This window comes from Pan paniscus, chromosome 8 (assembly GCF_029289425.2).
Source record: "Pan paniscus chromosome 8, NHGRI_mPanPan1-v2.0_pri, whole genome shotgun sequence".
In the NCBI taxonomy this organism is placed as follows: domain Eukaryota; kingdom Metazoa; phylum Chordata; class Mammalia; order Primates; family Hominidae; genus Pan; species Pan paniscus.
This window is the reverse complement of record NC_073257.2, coordinates 115,451,414-115,478,855: the sequence shown is the minus strand read 5'-3', so window position 1 is coordinate 115,478,855 and position 27,442 is coordinate 115,451,414. Positions and strand designations below refer to the sequence as shown.

At 52.6% G+C, this 27,442-nt stretch overlaps 1 protein-coding gene across 2 annotated transcripts in view; it reads right to left on the bottom strand.

The window, feature by feature from the left end:
* Nucleotides 1-1,838: 1,838 nt before the first annotated feature.
* The window catches only part of NEURL1 (neuralized E3 ubiquitin protein ligase 1), a 96,842-nt gene continuing 71,238 nt past the window's right edge, over nt 1,839-27,442 (bottom strand). For both annotated transcript variants that reach the window (XM_034931427.3, XM_034931428.2), the window contains exons 2-6: nt 21,266-21,507; nt 20,532-20,853; nt 7,128-7,817; nt 2,686-2,832; nt 1,839-2,213 (exon numbers count right to left, since the gene is read on the bottom strand). In XM_034931427.3, coding sequence (XP_034787318.1) covers nt 1,975-2,213; nt 2,686-2,832; nt 7,128-7,817; nt 20,532-20,853; nt 21,266-21,507 — 1,640 coding nt within the window. In that variant the 3' untranslated portion in view covers nt 1,839-1,974. The remainder of the gene's footprint in view (nt 2,214-2,685; nt 2,833-7,127; nt 7,818-20,531; nt 20,854-21,265; nt 21,508-27,442) is intronic.

Here is a 27,442-nt window from a genome sequence, read left to right as displayed (position 1 = left end):
GAGACCCATAGTGGGACAGTGACTTCCCCACACGCCCACTGCAAGGCCAGCACAAAGGCCCAGCCTGAGGTCCTGGCACACCACCCCCTGGCAGCCCTCACGGAAGAACTCCCGAGTCACACAGAAAGTCTGCCCCTCCCTCCCCAAACAACCATTTTATAGAAATGGAAGCTGGGCTCCAGGGGGCTACGACTCGGTCAGGGCCACACAGCTGGTCAGTGGCCAGGACTAAAACCCATGCCCTGCCTGCCACACAGAGGTGCAGTCTCTGATGGATGCAAAAAAAACAAAAACAAAAAGCCATCTGAGGGGGCAGAGGGCTGGGAGGCTGGGAGAGCCCAGGCCAGGGCAGGCAGGGCTGAGAGGACCGACCCTAGCAGGTGGGGCGCTCCCTCCCCAGAACTTAGAATGAGAACCTGGAGGTGTGAGAGGCAGCCCCTGCCTCCTCATCTTCCCTACGAACAGGCTCCCTGCCCCGCCATCACAAGGTCTCCCTGTCCTGTTCCTGGCCCACACTAGGAACACTGGCCCTCCTGGAAGTTTGACGTCCTTATGGAGGGGGGACCTCCTGGGCCCCCTGAGGTACCTAAGCCAACCATGATAACCCAGCTCTGGCCCAGGAGGAAGGGTGCTCTATGGCTCTGGGTGACCATCAGCCCCAGGGCACTAAGGAGGCTTGGTTTGCCTCTCTGTAAAATAGACACTGTTTGCCAAAAGGCCTCCCAATTTGGCCCCTCCTTATGGAGTTCCAATTCATGATTGGTAGGGCTGGGTATGAGCTTTGTGGCTGGAGTCAGGGGAAGATACTGCATTATGACTGCCTCGGCCACACCCTTTCCCAGGTACCCCACACACAAAGGCAGCATTTCTAGGGGCCCAGAGGATGGGAACTCACCTACAAACAAACAAACAAACAAAAAAACCCAAAACCACAAACCAAATAAATAAATAAATTAAACTGAGGAAAAAGGCTGGTCTTGGCCCAGGGAACCCACACCTCCCCACCCAGGGCCCTGGCCCATCCCAGGTGTGCCACAGGCTCTGACTATCAGCCTAGGCCCTGGACAGCACAAGATATGGGGAAAAGGTCAGAGAGGGTAGCTGCAAACCTGTTCTTAGGGACCCTGGCAGAAGACCAACCCTTCTCCCCAGCCCATACCGAAGGGCTACCCCTGGGCAATGGCATCCAGCGAGATGATTGGGGCAGGAAGGCTACAGCCAGGACAGGGTCCTCCCCTTCTCAGCCAGGGGCCCAGAACCTGGAGCCCTCTGCAGCCTGTCCATGTGCCCATCAGGTAGTGGGAGAGAGACATGGCATGAGGCTGCAGCCTGCCCAGGACGGGAGGCAACCACCAGCCTCTCACCCCCAGCTGCCATGCCCAGTGGTCAGGGAACGAAGAAAGAGAAGGTAGGCATAGGTCAGAGAGGGAGACAGCAGCTCAGGAGCGGCCTGCCCAGGGTGGTTGTTGAGCAGGCTGTACACTGCTCAAGGGCAGTTGGCTGAGAGGGCAAATGAGCCTAAAATCCACTCCATGCTGCACTAGCCAGGCCACATGTCCGGGCTCAGGGCTGCAGCTGCCCAGAGGAAGGTACATGTTTTCTAATTCTCACAAAGGTGCCACATGGACTACAGACACCTCCTAGAAACCTGCCTCAGATGGGGAAAGATTAGGGCAGGCTGAGATCCCAATTTAGCCCTCAGCATGCAGAGAGGAGCTGGGTGCAGAGACGGGAGAGACAGGGAGAGTGCGGCCTCCTCTCCTCCCCTCCCTCTGCCCGGCGATTTGCCTCTGCCCCCTCCCTGCCTGATACCCCCCTCTCCCCAAACCTTCAAGGGCTTCAGTTTCCCATGTTTAATAGAGGAGGAAAAGTTTCCAAAATGAGGAAGAGAAGGGGCCCCACTGGCTTGTTCCTCAGCTGGGACTGGGCTGAAGCCCGAGAAGATGGGTATGCGGGATGGGCCACCGCAATGGGCTAGGAGCTGCGGTAGGTCTTGATGATGTCCTTGATGGGGCGGCGGCAGATGGGGCAGCAGGCGTGCAGAGCCTTCTTGAGGCGCAGGCCACAGGCGTAGCAGAGGCACATGTGGCCACATGTGTAGATGACCGTGTCCACCGCGTGTTCATAGCAAATGGTGCACTCATCGCTCCACTGGCCCAGACCTGGGGTCACTGGCGACTCGGGCAGGCTCACTGGCGAATTGGGGGCTGTCCCTGAGGACAAGGGGGCACCAGTCAGGAGGAGACATGGCCCAACCCGGCGCTGGATTCACGGGAAGAGAGCTCCCCGGCCTCTTGTGTCCCCCTCCATTTATCAGGATCTGCCTGTTCACCCTGACAACCCAACTTCCAGGGCACAAGGGAAGAGGCTGAGCTCTGAGCAGCCCCACTTCTGACCCACTCCAACCCCAGATGAGGGGACAGAGTGGCTAGGAGGCAGTGAGAGAAAAGAAGGCAAGATGGAGGAAGGAAAGGGTCCAGAATCTTTTAAGGTAGGTCCCTCCTGAGCTACCCTTTGGCACTGCCCAGCTAGGGGACAGGAGGGGATGACCCCAGAAATCACCCCCCAACAAAAGTTTACTGAGCCCAACTCCAGCTCCTCTCCACTCCCAGCCCGGACACAAAGGCTGCATCCTTGCTGCAGTCCCACATGGTCACCAAGGAACAGAGGAGCCAGCCTACTTACCACCAGCAGAGCTACCCAGAGGGCCAGAGCTGCACGTGCTGAGCAAGGGGTCAGACAGGCGGCTGCCCAGGGCACTGGGCGAGGTTGGCGTGGAGGCAGGGGAGCAGGGGAGTGATGGGATACCCCGCTCGGCCAGGATGGTGGAGCCTGTGAAAGGGGAGGGAGGGAAGGACACACTAGCTGCCTGCCCAGGCCAAACTGGAGAAAGCTCTGTCCCTCACAGTGGGTTCCCAGGCCTGACCACACAGCCCAGCCACAGGGCCAAGAGCGGGATTTTGCAGGCTGGCGCGGGGATCATTTGATATTACCACCGTGGAGTATAGCTAATCAGCTAAAGACTTTGACCCCAGACAGCACCCAGCCTGGCCTCTGTTCTCACCTATGAACTGGAGGGTCATATCCTGCTTGCTTCTTGTTAAAACAGCAGCTCCAAACTAGGCCCCTGCCTGGCACCTACCTCCGCCCCTCCCCATGTATGCTTTCTGCAAAGCTTCCTGGGCCGGAGCATGTATATTACCATCTCCCCTGCCCCGCAAGCTCACCCTCCTGTTCGGAGCCCTGAGCTCTTCACCACTGTCCCCAGATATCACCCACCTTTTCTGCATGGCACCTCTGCAGTGCCTTCACTTTTTCCCACCTTGTTCTGATCATAGATTCTCTCCTCCCCTCCTTCCTCCTTCCGTCACTCACTTCCTCTCCTTTCTTTCTTTTTTTTTTTTTCAGACGGAGTCTCGCTGTCGCCAGGCTGGAGTGCAGTGGCACGACCTCAGCTCACTACAATCTCCACCTCCCAGGTTCAAGGGATTCTCCTGCCTCAGCCTCCTGAGTAGTTGGGATCATAGGCACATGCCACCACACCCAGCTAATTTTTTAATATTTTTAATAGAGACGGGGTTTCACCATGTTGGCCAAGATGGTCTCCATCTCCTCACCTCGTGATCTGCCAGCCTCGGCTCCCAAAGTGCTGGGATTGCTGGGGTGAGCCGCTGCGCCCGGCCTTCCTCTCCTTTTTAACAATCCTCGCCTCCCTCTTTCCCTCCTTCCTTCTCTCCTCCCTTCAACAAATCCTTACCAAGGACCTACCAGGCATCAGGCCCCGTGCAGACAGAAAGCTAGAGACAGCCCCTGACTTCAAAGAGCTGGCTGTCCAGGGAGCCTCTGATGGCTGTCCTCAAACTCCTTCCTCTGGGCCGCCCTGACTACCCCCAGACCACATTACTCCCTCAAGTACACACACACATGCACTACAGACATACAACTACACAACCACAAAGGCTGGGGTAATATTTGTTCTGTGCCCAGGACTCCAGTTTTGTTTCTCCAGTGAAACCATGAGCTTTCTTTTTTTTTTTTTTTTTTGAGACGGAGTCTTGCTCTGTCGCCCAGGCTGGAGTGCAGTGGCGCAATCTCGGCTCACTGCAAGCTCCACCTCCCGGGTTCACACCATTCTCCTACCTCAGCCTCCTGAGTAGCTGGGACTACAGGCGCCTGCCACCAGGCCCAGCTAATTTTTTTTGTATTTTTAGTAGAAACGGGGTTTCACCGTGTTAGCCAGGGTGGTCTCGATCTCCTGACCTTGTGATCCACCCGCCTCAGCCTCCCAAAGTGCTGAGATTACAGGTGTGAGCCGCCGCGCCCAGCCCATGAGCTTTCTTAGAACAGGAAATAGTATTCACCTGTGACTCTCCTACAAATCCTAACATAATGCCCTGCACACACCTAAGTGCCCAATGAGATCTTTTTTATCTGTAGTTATTAATTCTAATTCATTTAGTTGTGTTATTATTTCTAAGAATATTCAATAGATGCCCACAGGGTTTCTCTTACTGTGTTAATATTTTTCCAAGTTAATTATCATCTCCTTCTTTCAGGAATTCACAACTCCTATTTACTTTTCTTGCCTTGTTGCATTGGCCAGAATTTTCAGAACAACATCTGTAAGCCATCTCTATTATATTCCTGACTTTCATGAGAATATTTCTGATGTTTCACCAATAAGTATGGAACTGGCTGTATGTTTTGTGATACACATGAGTGAAGGAAATAACCTTCTATTCTTAGTATACTTAGGCTAGCCACAAAGCCAAGCATTCCTCTATAAGGTTAATAATGACCCTTCATACATTGCCACTGGTTAGTTATTCTTTTGAAGTCAGTCAGGATCTTCAAACACCAATTTGCTGGTTGTGATGCCCAATTTTCCAAACAGATCAGGAGCACTTTGTTGAATGTATATTGAATTCTGGGTGGTTCTTCTTCAACACCCACCTTGGCCTATCCTCCTCTTGGGAGAGAGAAATCTGGATTTTTTTTAAGCCTCCCCTTTGCTCCAGTCTAGCAAACCTCTTTGGGCAACAGAAGCCTTACTGGAAAGCTGCTTAGCTATTATTAGATGGTGCTGAGGGAAGAAAGTACCTTACTCTTATGTAATTTCCTTGCCCTGAGGAGTAGTATATCCTGGTCAATGAAATCAGCTTGACTATTTTTTATTTTTTATTTTTTTGCATCCCAGCCTAATTTCTTTTTATTCCATCTTGAATTCTCACCCAAGCCTGATTCATCTTGCCTGCTTGCTTGATTTCTCTCTTTCTCTTTCTTTCTCTCTCTTTCTTTTCTTGAGACGGAATCTCACTGTTGCCCAAGCTGGAATGCAGTGCCGCCATCTCAGATCACTGCAGCCTCTGCCTCCCAGGTTCAAGCGATTCTCCTGCCTCAACCTCCCGAGTAGCTGGGCTTACAGGCGTGCACCACCACACCCAGCTAATTTTTCTTGTATTTTAGTAGAAATGGGGATTTGCCACATTGGCCAGGCTGGTCTTGAACTGCTGGCCTCAAGCCATACATCATCTGCCTCGGCCTCTCTAAGTGCTGGGATTACAGATGTGAGCCACCGCACCCAGGCTTTTCATTTCCTTTTTATTTATGTTTCACTCCATCTTCATTTGGTCTCCTTCCAGAGGTGGAAGTCCCCAATGTTTTTTATATGATTTCTCATGCTCTCACAAGCCAACAGCATTACATGCATTAACATATGTGTATTCAGTTACTCACATGTGCCTATACACAGTACGCCAATCTCATAGAGTAACTACCTCATGCTCACTCATCTACACACATTATCTTATCTATCAAGCCTCCTGGGCTGAGGTCTAGGCTAGGGGCTGTGAGGCCCAGGGGTCTCCAAACTTGGGTAAGCATACTTACTAAAGAAAAACAATTCAGATGTCCAGAACCTGTCCAAGGTCTACCGAATTAAAATCTCTAGAGGGGGGGTCCAAGAATCTGCACTTTAATAGGTCCTCCAGGTAAGTCTAACGAAACCAGCTCAGTCTCACAGAGCTGGTTCAAAGACCGGCACTTGGAAAGCATGAATACCTGCTCACTCTGGGGTACAAAGGTACCAGGAGACACTTTGTGAAAAGATTTCCGGTCAAATTAGTATGGAAAAACTCTACACCAAAACCACCATCACCGTCTCCTTAATCAAAGTGCATATTAAAGGCTCTGAGAAGTCTTCCAATAAAGAATCTTCCTCCCTTCTTTTCTTAACTCAATGCACATCCCCCCAGTCCTTTCAAACCCTGTGCCCCCGAGAAAAGGCAGGCCCAGAACTCTGCAGCCCCACTTCCCCCAAGGCTGCCTGCTCAGGGATTCCCCCGAGTCCCCCAACCAGACACCACCCTGCACCACCTGACTACTGACATTCCAACCTTTTTTTCTCATTTGGACTCACAAACTTCCTTAAAGGTGAGGACCTTTATTTCCATTTTGGAGAAATGGTAACCGAGACTCAGGTAACTGCTGGGGGAAACCTTTTTTTTTTTTTTTTTTTTTTGAGACGGCGTGTCACTCTGTCGCCCAGGCTGGAGTGCAGTGGCACGATCTTGGCTCACTGCAAGCTCCGCCTCCTGGGCTCAGCCATTCTCCTGCCTTAGCCTCCCGAGTAGCTGGGACTACAGGCGCCCACCACCATGCCCCGCTAATTTTTTGTATTTTTAGTAGAGATGGGGTTTCACCGTGTTAGCCAGGATGGTCTTGATCTCCTGACCTCATGATTCGCCCGCCTCGGCCTCCCAAAATGCTGGGATTACAGGCGTGAGCCACCGCACCTGGCCTTTTCCTCTCATTTTTGAGTGGTCAGTGGGTTGTGTGCTTCTGGACTGTTTATGTATCTGTGAGACTATAGGTTGATCTGATTCTGGGCATCGAACTCAATAATCCGCGCTTTCCCTCGCCTCACCCCCCAGGTGAGTCTCCCAGGTGACATATAAGGGCCACTGACAAGATGACCAAGTCCCGCCCAGAACTCACCTTAGGTGTCTGTGATTCCTTAGCAACACCATCATGAGCCTGGAGGAAGGGGAGCTCGCCCTTTGTCTCCTACCCGGATCGTCCCCGCCTCCAGGAAAGGCATACGCCCAGGCGCAGCTGCGGGCACTCACCGAGGATGCGGATCTGCGTGATGGTCCCGTGCAGGCCGAAGAGCATCCAAAGCGGCTGCGAGGCGTCCACGCACAGCTGCATGCCGGCGGCCGCGCCATTGTGGCTGAGGTGCAGCTCGCCGTCGGCGTTGACCACCAGGCCCAGGATGTCGCCGCTGTGCAGGGGCCCGGGCACGCGGCACACGGCCCAGAATTCCTTGCGGTCCACCAGGGCCTCAGGGCTGAAGGGCAGGTCGGCCGGCCGCAGCGTGCCGGGGTCGCACGTGGTGACGCCGAACGACAGCGCGCCGGGCCGCGCGCCACCCGAGCGCGTGACCTTGACGAAGATGGTCTCGGCCACGCGCACGGGCCGGCTGGTGAAGACGAGCGCGCGCTCGTCGCGCCCGTGCTCCACGCGCGCCACCGTCTGCTCGTCGAGGATGCGGACGTGCGCGCCGGCGCGCAGGGCGTGGAAACGCAGGTCGCCGTCGAGCTGCGCCGGCAGCGCGCGGCTGTGCTGCGAGTTGAGTGAGTTCTGCGGGATGGGGCAGCCGGCGGTCGGCGCGGCGTCGTCGCCGTCCGCGCCCGGCACGTTGAGGTCGCATAGGCTCACCGAGAGGCGCGCGTCGTCCGCCTCGCGCCGCAGCGACGGCCGCCGCAGGGCGGTGAAGGAGCGCGGCCGCAGACAGTCCGGGAGCACCAGCTCGCTATCTGCGCGGGAGACACGGGGCAGTGTCACGCAGGGCTCACGGGAGGCGGCCCCGGCGCGCCCCGCTGTCCGGTCCCTACGCGCGCACCGTTACAATCCCGGATGGCTAATGGCGCACACGATGCTTGTGACATAAATTAGCGAACACAGTCAAGAAACGACTCTTGCAGGACATCTGTTTAAGCAGAGGAATAGGTGGGGGGAAGCACCGAAACTGAAACCATATGGATGCTTCCAAATGCTCACAGGTGCTTGCTATATGCATATGTGTACTTCCTCATTTTCTACAGTAAACGTGTATTCCTTATAATTTAAAATTTTCAAAAATTTAACTCCTGGGCTCCTTCCGTCTTATCCCTAGCACCTAGAACAGCGCCAAGCATTCTGTTGACAAACAGTAACCGTCTGTCGAGTGCACTGACGAAGGCCTAACATCCTGGAAAGCCAGGGAGCAACCACCCCCCAGCAAACACACACAGACACCCTCTTTGCGTACATTGTCTCATCTAACCTTAACAATCACCTTTTGAGGCTACCATTGCCATGTCAGGACACAGGCTGAGAGAAGTAGATCTATCCAAGATACCCTTTTGAAAGTGGCTTAACAGGGAATCAAACTCATCGTTCTTTTTTAAATCATACAAGTTATACAAAATATAAAACGGTATTTTGTAGAAAATTCAGTTCAGCAAAAAGAAAAAACAATCGCCTATAAGCCCACCACCCAGAGAAAAGCATTTTTAATATTTGGATGTATGATCTTTTGGCCTTTTTAAAGGCTGTATTTTTGGGTTTTTTGTTTGTTTGGCTTTTTTTTTTTTTTTTTTTTTTTTTTTTTTTTTTTTTTGAGACAGGATCTTGCTCTGTGGCCCAGGCTGGAGTGCAGTGGAGATATCTCAGCTTACAGCAACCTTCGCCTCCCAGGCTCAAGCCATCCTCACCTCAGCCTCCCAAGTAGCTGGGATGCACCACCGCGCCCAGCTAATTTTTGTATTTTTGGGGTAGAGACGGTATTTCGCCATGTTGCCCGTCTGGTCTCCAACTCCTAGGCTCAAGCGATCCTCCTGCCTCAGTCTCCCAAAGTGCTACGATTAGAAGTGTGAGCCACCACACCCAGCTGGTTACCTTTTTTAGTGCAAAAATTGAGTCATGCTATATAAACATCACTTGTTTTTTACCTTTTATATGTACTACATCACTTTGAAAATGTGATGACATTGACCCGTTTCCCCAGAAAAATGAACATTCTCACTAAATTCTGCAGATAATTTCTCGGCATTCATGAACTACATGAAGCCATTCATGGGCAAGGACTCCAGGCTAAGAACCCTGGTAGCTTTTTTCAAAATTTTCAAAAATTTAACTCCTGGGCTCCTTCCATCTTATCCCCAGCATCTGAACACCTCTCCATGCCAATAACTGTTTCCAACACCATATTCTTCTAATGGCTGTGTTATGTTCTGCTTTATGGAGTCCTATAACTTTCAATAAAAGTGATCACCATGTTCCATGAATTACCCCTGCAATTCATCCTTACGGCAGCCCGTGGAAGTGTTCCCGTTTTACAGATAAAGCTCAGCGGCGTTATGACAGCCGCCATGTGGCAGATCCAGGATTGAAAAAAAGGTCTGTCCAACTCCTAATGCCGCATTCTTCACTTCCAGACTCTCCTTGTTTATTGAAGCCTTTCTGCGTGAGTCAATCTCTCCAAATATGCCTGGTGCCACTGTAAGCCGCACCATGGACCGATCCCTTCCTTTGGGCCTTCTCTCTGAACCTCTCCAAGGGAGAATCTGTGCTGTCTCTTCAGGAACTGGGTTAAGGATGGCTGGGGTTCTCAGGTATGACAGCAAAGCTTGGGGGATTGGTCTGGTAGGGACAGCAGAGGCCAAAATTCAGTTCCAACTGAATGTAGACATGGTCACTAAACCTCCCTCTTTTCTTTCACCCTTTCACTGCCCCTTCCAGGAACTGTGTTGTCTGGCCCCCAGAAAGCTCTGGGTGTGGGCCCTTCCCCCCAAGCCTCCTGAAGCTCTGGAGAAGCCTCCTGGGGCCTGGCTGATTGGGGTTTCCTGGAATCGTGTTGGCGAGGAGGAGGGAGCCGGCCAGAAAATGTGATTATTCCAGGGAATTGACTCTGTGACAGTGATGGTGCATAGAGGCTGGGGGGCTGCAGAGAGGCAGAGGCAGAGGCCAGGAGGGCCTGTGCAGGGGGGAGGTAGGAGAGACAAATGGTGCAGAGTGGGGGAAAGCCAGTGGGCTGACCTGGACCCTGGGGAACAGTCCCTGCTCCTTCACCCCTCTGGGATTCCAGGCACTGACCCTTGGGAACTTCAGAGGGTGGGAGACAGAGAGGGGAAGGGGCAGTAACAGCAGGGAGAAGAGGAATCAGGTCGCTCAGAGATGTCCAGCCAGAGCCTCCAGGAACACAGCTGTCACAGGGCCCACACCACCCCCTCAGGACAATCAGTCCAGAGCTCCTGGGGCTGGGCAGACCCTCAGAACAGAGCTCTTAATGGGGCTGGATGCAAGCTATCCTGGTCTCTCTGCCCCTTCAGGAGTCCCCTTCTACTTAAACATGCACACTACCAGGTGCTCACTAACTTCCAGGCAACCTGTTCCATTGTGGAGTTAATCTGTCTTTAAAGAGTATTTCCTTCTTTTAAACCAAAATCTACCTCCCTGTATTTAACCCACTACCTCCTGAGCTGCCTATCAGCCCAGTACTGAAGACAATTCTCAGGGAATACTCAGACTCCCCACATACCTTCCCACCTCTTAGATAATGAACAAAACCAGACTCAGTACTCTAGATGTGCACCAACCAGCTCAAGGCATAGTGTGGCCATCACCTCCCTTGGTATATATGCTATACTTCTAATAATGCAACCTAAAAGTACATTAGGTTTTTTTCAGTAACCAACATTCATATACTAGTAGGCAGGACAGGAGCACAGTTAAGTGCAATGAATTTGAAGTCATCAGTCTAGGTTCAAATCCTGGCCCTGCCATTTCCTGTATGACAGGGCTATATGACTGGACAAATAGCTGAACTTCTTGGGGCCTCTTCAGCAGTGAAATCAGCATCTACTGATTTACATAAAATCTGTATCTAATACTCCCCTTAGAAGAGACGCTGTGAGGATGAAAAGGAGTAAGGTACACAGGGCACCTAATAGGAGACCTGGCACAGTCATTAGGTTAATATAAGCCGTTGTTATTGGCATGTGAAATGCCACATGATTCAGAAGAAAGTGCATGGGCTTTGGGGTGATCCAGGTCTGGATCAGGCCTAGGTTTAAATGTCTGATCCAGCACTTGGCTGGTGGCTTTTGGGTAAGCAACCTTCCTCCCAGCCTCAAATTTCTCACCTAGAGAATAGGGGTAATAATACCTGCCCTGAGTTGTTGTTGGAAAGATCCGAGGTAAAGTGGGACCACCCCCAGCACCCAGAAGCTACCCGATAACTTCAGATATTAGTATTTGCTTGGCTTGAGCACAGTCTCAACTAAAAGTCAGGTACACCTGTCCTTAGACCATGGGCTTTTTGAACCTTAATGCAGGATTTCACATCAGTCATGATGGGTACCCAGGAAATACTCATTGAATGAAATCACCAAAGACCAAGAAGCAGCAGCTAAAATGTAGAGGTGAGAGGATAAAGAAGAAAGGAGAAACAGTGGAGGATGTACAAAGAGAAGGGGGTAGGAAGAGGATCCCTTTAGCCTTGCTTGAAATCTTGCTAGAGTTGGGAGGGGAGGGACAAAAGCTGCTGGGAAACAGCTAAAAACGGAACGAATCCCTAGGGCCAGTGCCCAGCCCAAGTTTGTCTTCTCTCCCTCTCCACCCCTCAGGGTCAGGAGCAGCTGCAGGCAGCCAGCAGCTCCAAAATAACCATCCCATCAGTGAGCCCAGCTGTGTCGAAGCCCTGAAATAGATGAAACTCGAGACACAGGAGCTGGTTAGAACACCCTCCGCAGAAGGGACGGCAAAGGTCACAGTTGAGTGAGCCGATACCAAGTTAGAGGTCAGGGCAGTGTTTGGGGCCCCAAGCCATGGGAGAACACCATGGGACCAACCTCGGCCCAAGACTGCACCACTTGATGGGTAAGGCTTAGAAAAACCAGATGGGCAACCTCTCACCCCAAGCAGTGGGGTGGCCCCACATTCGGAAGCAACAAGTTACATAATCGGTGCCGGGACATGTGCCCACCTGCTTTGGAGGTGTTTATGATGGGAACAGAGACGGCACAAGGCCATGAGGAGAAGCCGCTAAGCTGACTCCCCTTGCATGTCCCATCATTCAGGAAAGAACCTGTCAGTCTTCAGCTCTTGCCTGTTCTGGTGCCCAGCAGTGGCTCTACCGACACCCTGGGCCAGAGCAAAAATAAGCAGGCCCTGCCAGGGCAGGGAGGTCCCGGCCATGTGTTTCCCCTCCTCTAGGTGGTGCTGGGGGCCCTACTCACTGACCTACTGTGTGCCCAGCCCTGGGCAGGGAGTCTGGGAGAGGGAGGAGCCAGGAACTGGGCCCTGGGAGCCAAGAGTCAGTGGAAGGGGCAAGGCTTAAAGGCAGGACATGTTTTTTTTATTATTATTATTTTTTGATACGGGGTCTCGCTCTGTTCCCCAGGCTGGAGTGCAGTGGCACGATCTAGGCTCACTGCATCCTCTGCCTCCCAGGTTCAAGCGATTCTTGTGCCTCAGCCTCCGAAGTGGCTGGGACTACAGATGCACACCACCACGCCTGGCTAATTTTTGTATTTTTTGTAGAGACAGGGTTTCACTAGGTTTCCCAGGCTGGTTTCGAACTCCTCAGCTCAAAGTGATCTGCTGGCCTCAGCCTCCCAAAGTGCTGAGATTACAGGTGTGAGCCACCATGCCCGCCCCGAAGTCAGGAAAACATTTGAATACAATTTAGTTACCAGAGTCTTAGCATCTAGGATTAGACAGGACTTTCGAGGAACAAAGGTACTAGGAAATCCATTTATCCCTGCCAATCTCTCGGCTAGAGGCTAGAATGGCCCTAGGGTCAGGAAGTTTACCATCTCCCAAGGCTACCTATTCCCCACCTTGGAATAACTATGACTTAGAAAAACTCTCCTGGTGGGAATCCATATGTATCCCAAATACCCTCCTTGGGGCTCCCTCTGAGTCTTCTCTCCTTTACAATAAATAACCCCTTTAGGATCAAGATCCCCAACTAAGGCTGAAGTCCCCTTCCTGTTTCAGAGTGGGCTAGGGAAGGTATTCTGGAAGACACAGGAGTTGACCTGAGCTGAAACACAGGAGGGTTTGGGTTGACAGGTGAGAAAACTGTTAGCAAACACCTGGTGAAGAGCAGGAGTGGGAGGGGGAGGAGACAGACTGAGGAGGGCCCCAGGGCTTGCTGTTGCCCAGAAAGCCACCCGGCCCTGCCATACGCTGCCAGCAGTGCAGGGTAACCAAGGCAGGACCTGGGCGTGGGGGACCTCAGGGCAGGCCAGGGCCTCCTTTGAGGCAGAGCTTGTCGTCAGCCTGAGAGTCCCATTTGTTGACGTTCTCACATCCGGAGCACTGGCTAATCTGTAACCACAGGTCAGCCTGCAGCCGCCTGGCTTGCTAGCAGGTATCTGCTGGCCCCTGTTTGGGAGGCGCTGCCAGCCCTTTACTGTCTCCACAAACATCCTCCTGCTGGTCCGCATCTGGCACGGGGCATGGGAGGGAGCCGGGAAGGGCGGGTGCCTGGCTTAGACAGGCAAGGGGGTTCTCCACCCCTCCCAGCACCCACCTCCACCCTCTCCCTTTAAACCCAACCATGGGAAATTTAGGAGAAACAAACATGCTTTCTGGGGCTCACAGAGGGAAGGGCAGAACATCCTAAAATCACTCACAGTCACAGACTTTAAGATTCAGAGAATCTTCAAGCCATGGGATCTCATAGATTTATAGAATCATCTGGTCTAGTGGGTCTCAAACTTTTTTAAAAAGCAGTGGAATCCTTTTGTCCAACAGAACCCCAAGTTCTGGCTGAAGTCTAGGAGGTGGACATAGCACCTATCCCCTCACCCTCTCTCTGGCCTTCTCTGCAGCCTCCAAGACACCTCTGTGGAACCCCAGTGTTCCAAGGAACCCAGCTGGAGAAGCACAGATCTTGTTCCAAGGAGCAATTTCGATTGCATGGTTTTCCTTTCAGCCCGATACAGAGACCTGGGTTCAAGGCTCCCTCTTCTAGTTGAAGAGCTGGTTTGAGGGGTTGGCTTTTTTGGCCGTGGAGGGCGGTGTCTTTAAATTAGGTATTCCTTTTTAACCTAAAGACAAAAGCCCTTCTCATTTGTGTAAATGCCTTTCCACATCTGTGAGGTAAGTGGGGTGTGTATAATTATGCCCAAATAATGAGGAGGCTGAAGCACAGAGAAGCTGAGAACTGCCCAGAGCTAGTGAGTGGCCAAGTCAAGCCTTGATTCAGTGGGTCTCCTGCATCTTAAATGAAGGCATTGTCCCCAATACTGCAAGGCCCGAGCTCCTCCCTCCACATACACCCCACCCTGAGCCCCACCACTCTCTCCAAGGCCCCAGTACAATCTCTTGGGCCCAAGAGATGCTAGGGGCAAACATGAGACTGCCTTTCTTGTAAGTTAAAAACAGTCCAATACTGGTGATTACATATGGTTCAACTTGATATATATTCATTGTGGTAGAAAACTAGAGTGCACAGGAATAACCGAACCAGACAAAGCCCTCGGGAGCCTCCGGGGAACTATAAGGCAGGCAGACCGACCTTCCCCACTGAATCTGGCATCCTGGGTGCTGCACTGCCCCTCTTCCTTGTACCAGCACTGCTGGGGCCCTGGTGGCCTATCTGTGCCCAACATGTGCAGTTGATCCTTGATGCCTTGAGCTCTCGTAAGCTCGACTCTGGAAGGCACAGGAGGGCCACTGTCCCCGCTCTTGTCGGGTATCCAGACCTAATAGGGAGATCAGATGGACTCACATCTAGAGAAGCTGGAAGGTAATGTAGCCCAAGCTCCTGGGTTCAAATCCCAGCTCCACCAACTGCCAGCTGTGTGACCTTGGGCAGGTTATCAGACCTCTCTCAGCCTCTGTTCCTTATCTACAAAATGGGCACAATAATACCTTCCTTTATATACAAAGAGGATATATGCTGGATCTTTAAAGAGCAGGACAATACATGACTCAAAGCTGCTTATACCACTTCGGTCTCCAAGTGCTTCCGATGGTCAGGAGGAGGAAGGGTCATTTTGAATGAGGGAGGTCTGGGAAAGCTTCCTAATGGAGGGGAGGGTTTGGTGTGGGGCACTGATATAGCTGGCAGAATTTGGGGTAAGCAGAAAGGAAGCACCAGAAAAGCCTCTGAAGCAGAAGGAAAAGCAAGATTTTTTCTTAATCAAAAAGAAATGAAAATCATCAAAGAGGAAGAAATCATGATCGGCAGCCTCAGCTGTTTCCCCCAGCCCAACAGCTGGCTCAGGCTCCTTAAACTAATATTTGCCTCTTGGCCCCTAGCAGCCACAGCTGAGGGTAAATATTGGTTTAGCCTGGGAAGCAGAAGGCCCAGATGGCAGTGTGGTCCTCGGCTGGGGATCACCCATGCTCAGCACCTCCAAGCTGAGGCACACCCTGGATAGGGGACCTGACCTAGGCCCCTATCTCCAGGGGGCCTGGAGAACCCACCCAGCAGCACATGACCCTTGGAAGCCCATCCTAAGAGTCTCCATACAGCTCTCTCCTCAGTAGGCAGGCGTGGGTCTTTTACCAAGACCTGGGAACCTGTGCATGGCAAGGGATGGAATAGAATGCATAAGCCCTCGGGAGCCCCCACCTCATCCCCTCCTAGAACCCTCCCGGACCCAGCCCCACCATTTAGATGTGTTGATAGCCTCCTCCCTCTGACCTTACTCCCAGATCAGCCTGAGAGATCTGGGTTCCAGGCCTGGCCTGGCTGATGAGCAGCTGGGAGAGTTTGGGCAGGCCCCTCCCCATCTCTGGGTCTCATACTTCTCCACTGTCAACCAGCCAGTCCCTCTTACTGAACAACTTGACAGCACAAAAGCTGCTGGAAGCTTTCAGCTCTCATGGCTCTCTCCCCTGTGATGCATACACATACCCACACCTGTGCACACCCCTCACCTCCACAAGTCACCCACTACCTTTCTACCTCATTCCTTCCCCTCCTGGATCTGCTCCCCTACTGACCGCCAATTCCCCACCTCTGCACCTGTGGACACCCCCCTGTCTGACCTAAATTGTTCCTCAACCAATCCATTCTTTTCACCTCACTTAGTTCCTGACTTAAAACTTGTCTCCTACAGGAAGTCCTCCTGGATTGCTCTCTAGCTGCACTCCCCTCCCACACATACACACAGTTTTACTCTTCAGGTCACACTTGATTGCAGAATTGAACTTGGGCCACCTTGCATCAGTTATATGATGTGTCCCCCAGGGAAAACATTATTCCAGGAGAGGGGCTGGGTTTTTTATTCTTCTGTCTCCCACCTGCCCCCGCTTAGTGCCTAGGCAGTGGTAGGCACCAAGGGATGCTCTGGAGCGCCCTGTAAGTGGGCTCTTGGCCCGCCAGCCAAGTCCTGCTGGGACTCACAGCTGCTCTTCCTGAATTGACATTTCTGAGAGGAGCAAGGAGACCTTGAGATACTGGGATAGGAGCTTCTTTTTCCATGTATTAATCACCCCATAAAACCTGTGTTTATTTAGTTGCTGGCGGGTCCTTCTCCCTGGAGGAAGGAAGCTGTTATTCTTGATGATACCAGCCTGGGCTTGGGCCAGGGCGCCCCAAAGAAAGAGGTGATCTGCAGAACTCCAGCATAACAGGGAGGAGGGCCTGCTGGGGCTGTGGCATGGGCACCATAACAGGGAGGAGGGCCTGCTGGGGCCATGGCATGGGCACCATTGTGGGCTTGGATTCTGGTCAGGGCAGGGAGGACCGTCCACTGGGGAGAGACACCAGCCCCTGCCTCCACTCTGTCTGGGGACACAACCCATCCATGGCCTGACCTGCTTACCTACTATGTGCCAGCTACCCTGGGAAGCCTCTGGTCTAAGGAACAAACACAGAGCAGGTAAGGTTGGGAGGGCTTTGACCACAGGCTTCAGACAAAGGGGACAGGGGCAGGCCTGGCAGAAAATCCCCGAAGATCAGACATTGGTTTGGGGGACAGTCACCCCAGGAAAGACTGGCCCAGCCTCAGAGCCACCAAGATGGACAGCGACTTTCTTCAGAAGAGAGACAGCAGCGGGGAGAAGGACACCAAGACCAGGGAAAGCAAGAAGGGTGAGAGGATCTAGGTCAAGGGAGAGAGAAAAGCCCAGAAAGATACAGGTGCAGTAAAGGTGCAGGTGATGGAGAGAGGGAGGGGCGGGAAGTGAGGCGGAGAGGAAAGAGGAGGCAGGGAAGGAAGCTGATCCTGAGGCTACCTGGGGTAGAGGGGAGTATCTCAGAGGACAGGCAGTGAACGAAGGTGGAGAGATCACGCCCACCTCAGGAGATCTCTGGATGAATCTCTGTGTCTCCCTCTCTCTCTTTACCAAAAAAAAAAAATTCAGGAAGAATAAAATGAAGGGATATCTCAATCTGCCAATTGAATTTAGGGGCCATAATCAGTGTTTGAAAATACCCAGGGATTATGGTGATTTACGGCTGGGACGGAATCCGCTGGGGCCTTAGCCTTATCGGGTGTGCAGAGAGGAGCCTGTCAGGAACTCCAAATGCAACTGAAAACACTGTGTGCAAACCCATTTATAGTCACAGGGGGGATGGGGCTGGACCAGGTCAGGCCACCTGGGCTCTGGCCCAGGATGGGCCCTTCAGATTATTCTCCAAGCCCTCCTCAGCCCCTGAGGGTGGGAAGCCCGTCCCATGTGTCTTCATTCCCATGTGCCAGGGCCCTCCTGGAACTTGTAGGCCCAGCCCAAGTCTTCTCTTCCAAGAAGCCCTCCTGGCCTCCATCCTCCCCCACTGACCTCAGCCTCCTCTGACTTCCTGCCTCCTTTTATGTTTAAACCAGCTGGAGGGTAATGGGAAAGGTGTTGCTTTTGGCATCAGAACACCCAGTTCAAGTCCCGGCTCTGCCACATCCCTACATGGGCAAGCCAGGCCTTGCGTGGGCCTCAGTTATCTCCCTGCCAAATGGGGATAAAAAACACTCCCTGTGGGGCCTGCTTCAGAGGGGTTAAATGAGATAACTGGATAGAAACCATCTCGGCAGATGGAAGGCATCCCATGACCACAGCGGTTAGTGATTTACTGGCTTCTCTTGGGTTGTGCCCTGAGCGCTTGCATCGTCTGGAGTGTTTGCTTCATCTCCCTAACTTCCCAATGAGCCTGGGTTATCTGTGGGCAGGGCTGGGTCGCCCTTGGCCCCCACCCACCTGCCGTTTTCTTCATCTAACAACGCATCTGCCCTCCCATTCGTCCCCCACCCCGCCCCTGACTACTCTCCCCTACCTACCCTGCAAATATTCCTCCACGTCCTCTGCAGGTCAGGCAGAAGCCTCCACTCTGGAGAGCAGCCCGACTGAGTGAGACGTGGATTCTTCCCCATCTTGCAGGGAAGTGGACATATGGACGGACCAAGGCTCTGCGATGCTCAGTACTGAGAGAAGCACCAGCACCACTTGGTGGCACACAAAGATGGAGAGAAGAATTCCGCCCAGGAAGGTTTCAGGGAGGAGGGGGCTTTGGGACTGGCCTTGAAGCCAGAGTGGGGACTGTGAGGGAGGCCACTTTTTGCTTAGGGAAAAGCAAGAATGTTGCCCCACTGCCTTCACCTGCCCACCCCTCAACAAGACTGTGGCTTTCTCAGGAGCAGAGACTTTGTCTTCCACCATGTGGTTAAGTCCTGGGCTAAGTCAAAGACTTCACAACCATTATACAGGTGGGAAGCCTGAGGCTCAGGCAGAAGTGGTCAGGTTAGAGCTCAAACTCAAGTGCTGGGACTCCAGTGCCTTGAAGTGTGGGGCCCTGAGGATACCAGAGCAGCACCAAGGCATTCACTTGAGCCCTGAGTGAAGAACTGTCCTCCCCAGAATGGGTGGGGACGAATGACAGGCACTGACCCCCTACTGTGCATCAGCTGCTCCTCAAAGAACCCCGAGAAAGCATTTAGCCCCACGTTACAGATGAAGAAACTGAGGCCCCACACCTAGTACAGCGTGAGGCTAGGATCTGCCGGTCTCTGTAGCTCAGGGACATGAACGCTGCCCTTTCTGCCCCCGGCTGCAGGCACACCCCTTTCACAGAGAAAATGCAAAGCACCTGGGCTCCCTTCTTCAGTCGCTGAGACCCAAAACTGCCCAGTTCCAGGCTCTTAACATGTCATTGTGAATGCAGAAACACTTTTGTTGAGGTGAAAAACAGAAAGTTCCCAAACTACTAGCTAATAAAAACAGCTTCCTGATGTTTGGAACTCAACAAACAGGCTTCTGACTCATTTCTTTGTTTTTAACTATCACTGACTTTTTGCTCAAAAGTGTTGTGGACAGAAGAACTTCACTGTTTCTAGGCTCTGAAGTCAGAAAGGGAAAAAAAAAAAGGTTTTCAACCACCTTCATGGCCTCTTTCTCTGCAGGGAGAGGCGGGTAGAGATGGGAGACGAAGGAAAAAGTGTTGCTTGAGCATATACTTGGTACCCGAGACTGTGCTGGGCACTTTACTCACAGCCTCCTTGATGGAACTTAATCTTCCCACCAACCCATTTCACAGCTGAGGAAGCTGAGGCTTGCACAGCCTCTGCCTGGAGACAAAGCCAGTTTGCCGATGGCCTGATTTGTACCCAGAGTCTACGTGTGCGCACATGCACTTGAGTGCCTGTGCACAAGGAGAGCCAGGTGGGAAGGATCCTGGGCTGGGAGTCAGGTGACCTGAGTTCTAGTCCTACCTTAACCACCAACTTACTGTGTGACCCTAGGAAGTCGGAGATTCTCCTGTCCTCTTCCGGCCCCAGTACTTGTGCCATTGCAGGGAAGCCTGGCCCCTGAGCGTGCCAGGCTGCTTCCCGAGGCTCCTCCTCCTTGCTCTCTCACTGTCCTCAAAGAGCCTAACTTACGCTGGGGGCCAGGGAGCAGCCAAGAGTCTTAGCTCCCCCAGTGCCTTCTGCCCCTGGATCCTACCCTTTTATCCAACATCCCTGCAAAAGGCACTGGGGTGGGCTTGGAACCCCATCTCCTGGAAGGCTGCAAAGCCCAGGGGCTGACAGCTGGCTTTAGAGCTGGAGACTCAGGGCTGGCTCTACCCCTCAATGGCCATGGCTCCTGGGACCATGATGCAACCTCCCTGGACTTGAGTTTCTGCCCAATAAAGGGGTCTCCCTCCCAGGGTTGCTATGAGAACAGGCAAGAATCAAGTGCCTTGCACATAGTAAGTGTTCTATGAACTGTGGTTGTGATGATTAATTTAATTACTTCCGGGGGTGGTGGTCTTTGAGGTCACCATTTATGATTGTGAAGGTTGCATACTGCCCAAGGCACCATCTGAGAGGCTGCAGAGAGCAGAAATCATACCCAGGTTCCACTGCAAAGCCACGGGCCTGGAGGAAAGGAGTTCTCTGCAGTTCATGCCAAGGTTCCCAGGGCTGCCCCGGTTCCCCTTGGCACCAGTCAGAGAGGGGTCCCTACGCCTGATGGGATTGAACAGTGCCAGGCTGCAGTGCCCAGAGGCTGAGGGGTGTCCCCTGCACCAAGGGGCTGGAGGGGCAGGCACTCACCAAGCAGCTGGACGCCCCGCGTGAGGCCGTAGACGTCCACCAGGGCCCAGAGCGGGTCGGCCGTGCGGACCCCGCTGAAGAACAGCATAACAGCCGAGTCGTTGATGCGGTGGAAGACACGGCCCTTCTTGTCCACCCAGAATGCGATGATGTTGCCCTCATTGGCAAACTCCTCAGGCAGCGCCTTGGCCCAGAAGCCACTCTGGGACACCAGGTCGGGGCAGGCGTACTTGGGCAGCGAGTCAGGGTGGATGCGGGATGGGTCCTTGCTAGTGAAGCCCAGCCGCAGGGCCCCGCTCCAGCAGCACTGCTTCTTGGTGATCTGGGTGGCAGGGGGTGGCCTCAGCCCACCCTCTCCCACTTGGTCAATCAGACCAAGGGCAGCCTCCCTGCCGTGGACTCCCTGGAGCATCCCACAGCAGCCTGCCCACCATTCCAGCACAGTTCCCTCCCAGGAGCCCTCCCTGCTGGGAAGACAGCAAGGGGTTCCCACGGCCACCGCCCTCCCGGTTCCTTCCTTGTCACACAGGGAGGTTGAGAAAGGCATAAGGAAGAGGGAAGAGGGTCGCCAGAGAGGAAAGGCAGGGGCAGGGTGTGGTGCTGGGGGTGGCAGCAGGGTGTGGTGCTGGGGGTGGCAGCAGGCAGCGGCTGAGGGGCAGAGTCCAGAGGCCCAGGGGATGCCATGAGGGGAGCAGGAAGCAGGAGGCGGGGGCGGGGGCAGGGGGCAGGCCCACCTTCAGCCTGACTTGCTCGTAGATGAGGACCGGGCGGTTGCTGAAGGTGATGGCGTTGCAGAAGCTGGCCTGCCTCTTGACAGCCTTGTGGCTGAGGTCCATGAGGATCTGGGAGCCCTTGGTGTGCGGGTGGAAGAGCAGCGGTGTGGCTGGGAGCCCCCCGCTGGGCAGCACCGCCGGACAGTGCTTCTGCTTGTGGTGGCATCGGTGAGAAGTGACGGGGAAGGGGCCCCCGATAGAGTCTGCAAAGGAACAGGCCACGGTGTCAGAGAACTTGGTGGGTCCAAGAGCCAGACCAGAGTCCCCTAGGGAAGGGCAGAGGCTGGGCATGACCAGAAGTCACCCAGAGCCCAGTTCTTCCACCACTGCCACCACCCCTTGCCACCATCCTTCTGCCACCATCTCTCACCATCTCCCACTCCACCATCTGCCACCATGCTCTACTGGTTCACTATCCACCACTTCTCCCCTCGGCCTTCTCCATCACCTCCCACCCCCACCCTCTCCCACCTCCTCTCCCCACTAGTATTTACCACCCTCTGCCTCTCACCACCTACCATGGTAGCACATCGCCTTTACTACCACCCTCTACCACCACTCACTGGCACTCTACCATCCTTGGTTTGTTTATTTATTTTATTCAATAAATATTTATGACATATCTGCTGAATACCAAGCTCTGTCCTGAGCACTGGAGACACAGACATGAAACATACATGGATCCTGTCCTCGGGGCTGTCACTAACTGGCTCTGTGACCTTGGGGAAGACAACACTTCCCTCTCTGGCACAATGGGCGGCCTCTACTCTGTGGCTCCAAGACAAGTCTCAGCAGCACAGGCAGCATTAATTAATACACAGCCTCAGGGGCTGGGGACTCTGGTGGGGCCCCCAAGATCCATGCCCAAGTAGAGCCCGCCTGTCCTGTCATCGTGGGGAAACAGAACCGTGAAGAATGGAGAAGAGGGTGGAGCCGTAGAAAGCCACAAAATGTGACAGAGGCCTTCTGGGATGTTTCAAATTTTGGTCCTCCAAGGCAGGAATTTAATGATGCAAAGAGCTCGGCATTGGGCCTGCCTCCCCAGACCCTTTCACTCCCTAGAGGAGGAGGAGCAGCTTCCAGGAAGGAGATGGAAGACAGGAAGAAAAGGGAGAGGGAGAGGCCCAGCCCTCTGTGTTGGCTTTGGTCTGCATCCCTCTGTACCACTTTGCATCTCCAATCCCCGCTTCTCCAGAGGCCCCAGACAGCAGTCTCCGAAGCCCCAGGCCAGCCAGACACCCTGTGCATGAGCCCCCGGGTCTCTCTAGAGCAGCTTCCTGCCTGCCAGGCTCACTAGGAGGGGGTGGCATGAGGAGGAGTTCACCTTGTCCTCACCAAGGAGACAAGACGGGAACGGCTGGGCAGCGCAAGAGCTTTGGAAGCGGTCAGGCTATGAGGGCTGGAAATGCTCAGAAGAGACCCAGAGAGTCTGGAAAGGCTGCCTGGAAGAAGCTGAATGGCCTCTGGATAGTGCAGAGGAGGGGAAGCCATTTCAGGGAAGGGGACAGTTGGGGCAAAGGGCAGAGAGTGGCACTGGCTACAGGTGCCCTGCCTGGAAAAGATGCCCACTGGGCTCAGGCCAGCCTCAGACACAGCTTGACTCTTGGTTTCATAAAATATGTGCTGGTGAAAGGCTAGCTGTTGAGGTTCACATCTAGAGGTAGAAATGGAAGCATAAGAGAAAAATCACCCCTGCTGTGTGGGTGGCTAACACACCGTGGTGCATCTACTCAATGGAATACTACTCGGCAGTAAAGCGCAATGAACTACCGATATGAATAACAACCTAGGTGAATTTCAAAATAATGATGTGAGTGAAATTAGCCTGTTAAAAACAAAGCAATACACGATTCATGGAGCAACTGCAGGGCTTCCATTCCCTTCAAAACCCTTCCTCTCCTGCCATTTTTTATCAAATTCTAGAAAGTGCAAATGAAGCTGTAGTGATCAAAAGCAGATAAGTGGCCCAGGCACCACGGCTCACGCCTGTAATCTCAGCACTTTGGGAGGCCGAAGAGGGTGGATTACCTGAGGTCAGGAGTTCGAGACCAGCCTGGGCAATATGGTGAAACCCCATCTCTACTAAAAATACAAAAATTAGCTGGGCGTGGTGGCAGGCACCCGTAGTCCCAGCTACTCGGGAGGCTGAGGCAGGAGAATCACTTGAACCCAGAAGGTGGAGGTTGCAGTGAGCCAAGATCGTCCCACTGCATTCCAGGCTGGGCGACAGAGCAAGACTCCGTCTCAAAACAAAAACAAAAACAAAAAACAAAACAAGACAAAAAAACAAAAACAGATAAGTGAATGCCTGCGATGGTGGGGGGAGAGAGGCAGGATTACCAAGGAGCACAAGGTGACATTTGGCAGTGTGGCTGTGTTCCTTATCTTTTTTTTTAATGGGTGGTTTTCAGTGGTCTGTGTGTTCCTTATCTTGATGTGGTAATGATTTCATGGGGGTACACTATGTCAAAACTCATCAAATTGGACACTTTAAACATGTGCAATTTAGTGTATGTCAATTACACCTCCACGAAGCAGTTTTTAAAACCCTGCTGAGCCCAGCTGCTGATGACAGCCTTTCCTTTGGGGTTCCCCCTCCCCAGCCTCTACTCAGAATCCACGGAGCAACTGCAGGGCCACCAATCCCTTCAAAATGCTTCCTCTTCTTCCCACCCATCCTGCTTGACGTCCTGGGGCCCTGGGTAAAGGCACAGAAAACACTGACTCTGGGCAAATACAGTGGAGACAAAGGGGCCAGAGACCCAGCTCCTGGAAGGACATTCCCCAAGGCCTCCCTTCCAGAGAGGACCCCTGCCAATCCCAGTGTTGGGTAGGGGGTTGAGGGTGGGGCTGGGGCAGCACAGGCCCAGCACCCTGGCTGGCAGCACAACAGACAAAGGAGGTGGGGCCAGGAGGACTCTGGTCCAGGGGCACCATGTGCACCCAGGCATGTGGGCTCCAAAAGACACACTCACGGGCATACACGTACACCTGTGAGCATGCGAAAGTAATCCCAACCCTAGGCCGTTCATCCTCTCCCGTATCCCTGAGACCAGGAACCACACACTTACACACACACGTAGTCATGTACACATGGATGTGAAAAACAATACATACAAAACACATGCCTATCACACATGGGTCATATGCATCAAATAATAGTGGCAGTCATTTGCCAAGCTCTGAACTAGTTTTACATACACCTACTGGTTTCACTCTTACGGCAAACTTATTATCAACCAATTTACAGGTGACAAATATGTGCCTCAGGGAGATTAAGTGGCTTGCCCAGGGTCACAGAACCAGTAAGAAAGGGACGTAAGAGCCACACCCAGCAATCTGACTGCAAGGCCTTTGTTATTGGCCATTAAGCATTAAGAGGCCAGGTGCAGTGGCTCACACCTGTAATCCCAGCACTTTGGGAGGCCAAGGCAGGAGGATCACTTGAGACCTAGGAGCTGGAGACCGGCTTGGGGAACAAAAGCAAGACCTCATCTCTATAAAAAATGTAAAAATGAGCTGAATGTGGCGGTGCTTGCCTGTACTGAGTCCCAGTAGTCCCAGCTACTCAGGAGGCTGAGGCAGGAGGATCCTTGAGCCCAGGGGCTGAAAGCTGCAGTGAGTCATGATCATGCCACTTCATTCCAACCTGGGTGAGAGTGAGACTTTGTCTCAAAAAAATTAAAAGGCATTAATAGCCAAGAATTCATGGATTTGGTGTGCTGGATAAATTTTTAAAATGCAAATTAAAAAATACTCATAACCTATAAACGAAGAAAAAAAAAGGTTCCTTCAGGCTGGGCACAGTGGCTCACACCTGTAATCTCAGCACTTTGGGAGGCTGAGGCAGGCGGATCACTTGAGGTGAGGAGTTCGAGACCAGCCTGGCCAACACAGTGAAACCCTGTCTCTACTAAAAATACAAAAATTACCCGGGCAGGGTGGCACATACCTGTAATCCCAGCCACTTGGGAGGCTGAGGCACAAGGATTGCTTAAACCCAGGAGGCAGAGGGTTGCAGTGAGCCGAGACAGCACCACTGCACTCCAGCCTGGGCAACAGAGCAAGACTCTGTCTCAAACAAAAAAAAAAAAAAAAGAAAGAAAAGAAACAAAGTTTCCTTCATGTACCACCCAAAACCATCTCATGTAGCACACAGGGCAATACATGGCATTCTATTATGTTGTCTCTATGATACATATATGTATATGTATGCCACCAAAACACAGAAATGTAAACCATGTCCTCAGCCCTCCTACATTCCTGTTGGGACACGACACAACCTGGAAAGCCAGTGTTGAGAATGGTTTGGCAGTTTCTCATGAAGTGAAAAATGCCTAACATATGTCCCAGCACTCACACTTCCAGGCATTTCCCCACAAGAAATGAAAACATGTCCACACAATGACCTGTACACAAACGTACAGCAGCTTTATTCATAATAACCCTGAACTAGAAACAACTCAAACGTCCTTCAGCTGGTGAGCAGTTAAAAATGTGGCAGCTCCATGCAATCACTACTCTGCAATAAAAAGGAACATAACCACTGATATACACTAAAAAAATGGCTCTCAAAAGTATGCTACGTGAAAGAAGCCAGATGCAAAGGGCTGTATGCTGTACGATTCCATCCGTATGATATTTTGGAAAAGGCAAAACTAGAGAGAGACAGAGATCAGTAGGTATCAGAGAAGGAGAGCAGGGGAGAGATTTGACTACAAAGAGGCAGGAAGGAAGTTTTTATGGCGATAGAAATGTTCCATATCTTAGCCTGGACAACACCATGAGACCTCATCTCGTTGTACAGATAAAAATAAAAAATTAGCCAGGCATGGTGTCTCGCACCTGTAATCCCAGCTACTTGGGAGGCTGAAGCGCAAGGATGGCTTGAGCCCAGGAATTTGAGATTGCAGTGAGCTATGATAGCACCACTGCACTTCAGCCTGGGTGACAGAGCATGATTCTGTCTCTAAAAAAAAAGAAAAGAAAGAAATAATGTTCCATATCTTGAGACTGGGGTAGTGGTTACACAACTTGTACATTGTCAAAACTCACAAAACTACACACTCGAAAAGGATGAGTTTTACTATATACGTATTATACCTCAATTTAAAAGCTACAACTGGCTGGGTGCGGTGGCTCAGGTCTGTAATCCCAGCACTTTGGGAGGCCAAGGCAGGCTGATCACATGAGCCGAGGAGTTCGAGACCAGCCTGGGCAACATGGCAAAACCCCTTCTCTACAAAAAAACTACAAAACTTAGCCAGACATGGTGGTGTACACCTGCAGTCCCAGCTGCTCAGGTGACTAAGGTGGGAGGATCACTTGACCCTGGAAAGTTGCAGGGAGCCGTGAGAGCACCATTGCACTCTATCCTGGGCAATAGAGCAAGACCCTGTCTCAAACAAAAAATTAAATTTAAAAGTAAAATCTATAATACAACTAACAAGTCACATCTTCATTCAGACGGAGAGAAGAGAGGCTGCACTTTCTCACCACCACAGCACCCCCATCAGCTCACCCTGGGCAGTGCCTAGGATGTGGCCATCTACCAGAAGAGCCCCAGTGCTTAGTTGGGCCTGTCACCCTAACCCTTAAGTTCCTTCCACAGCTGTGAAACAGAACGGGGGTTCCCTGCCCCAGGTATGGAGAGAGAGCACTTTGTAGCTGCAAAGCCCCACCCACTGACTACCGTGCCTGTCTTCTGCCAGGCCCGGCCCGGCCTGAGCAGCTGTCCTCAGCCCCTTCTGTCTGTACTCAGCTCGCTGTGTGATCATCGCCCACTGAGCCACCTCTGGGGAGACCACTTGAAAAGCCTCTCTGGTGTGCTGGGCATCTCCTGCCATGGACTGTGGGCTCCTGTCACGTGGCAGGCCCCAGCTGCCCTCCTGACCTGCCCCTCCCTGTTCCTGGCTCCAGGGGAGCCCCTGAGCACCCCTCACCCCATCTACCAATCCTGCCTCAGGAATAAGCACCCCTGGGTTCTGTCCTCTCCTGTCCACCCTGCGGCTACAGCCCTAACTCAGGCCTCACCACTCTTCTAAACCAGGGCTGGGGCCGCGATGCGCTGTGCCCAGCACTCCTCTAGGGGGCGCTGTTCTCATGGACTATGAGTGTCCAATGTGCAGCCTTCATCAG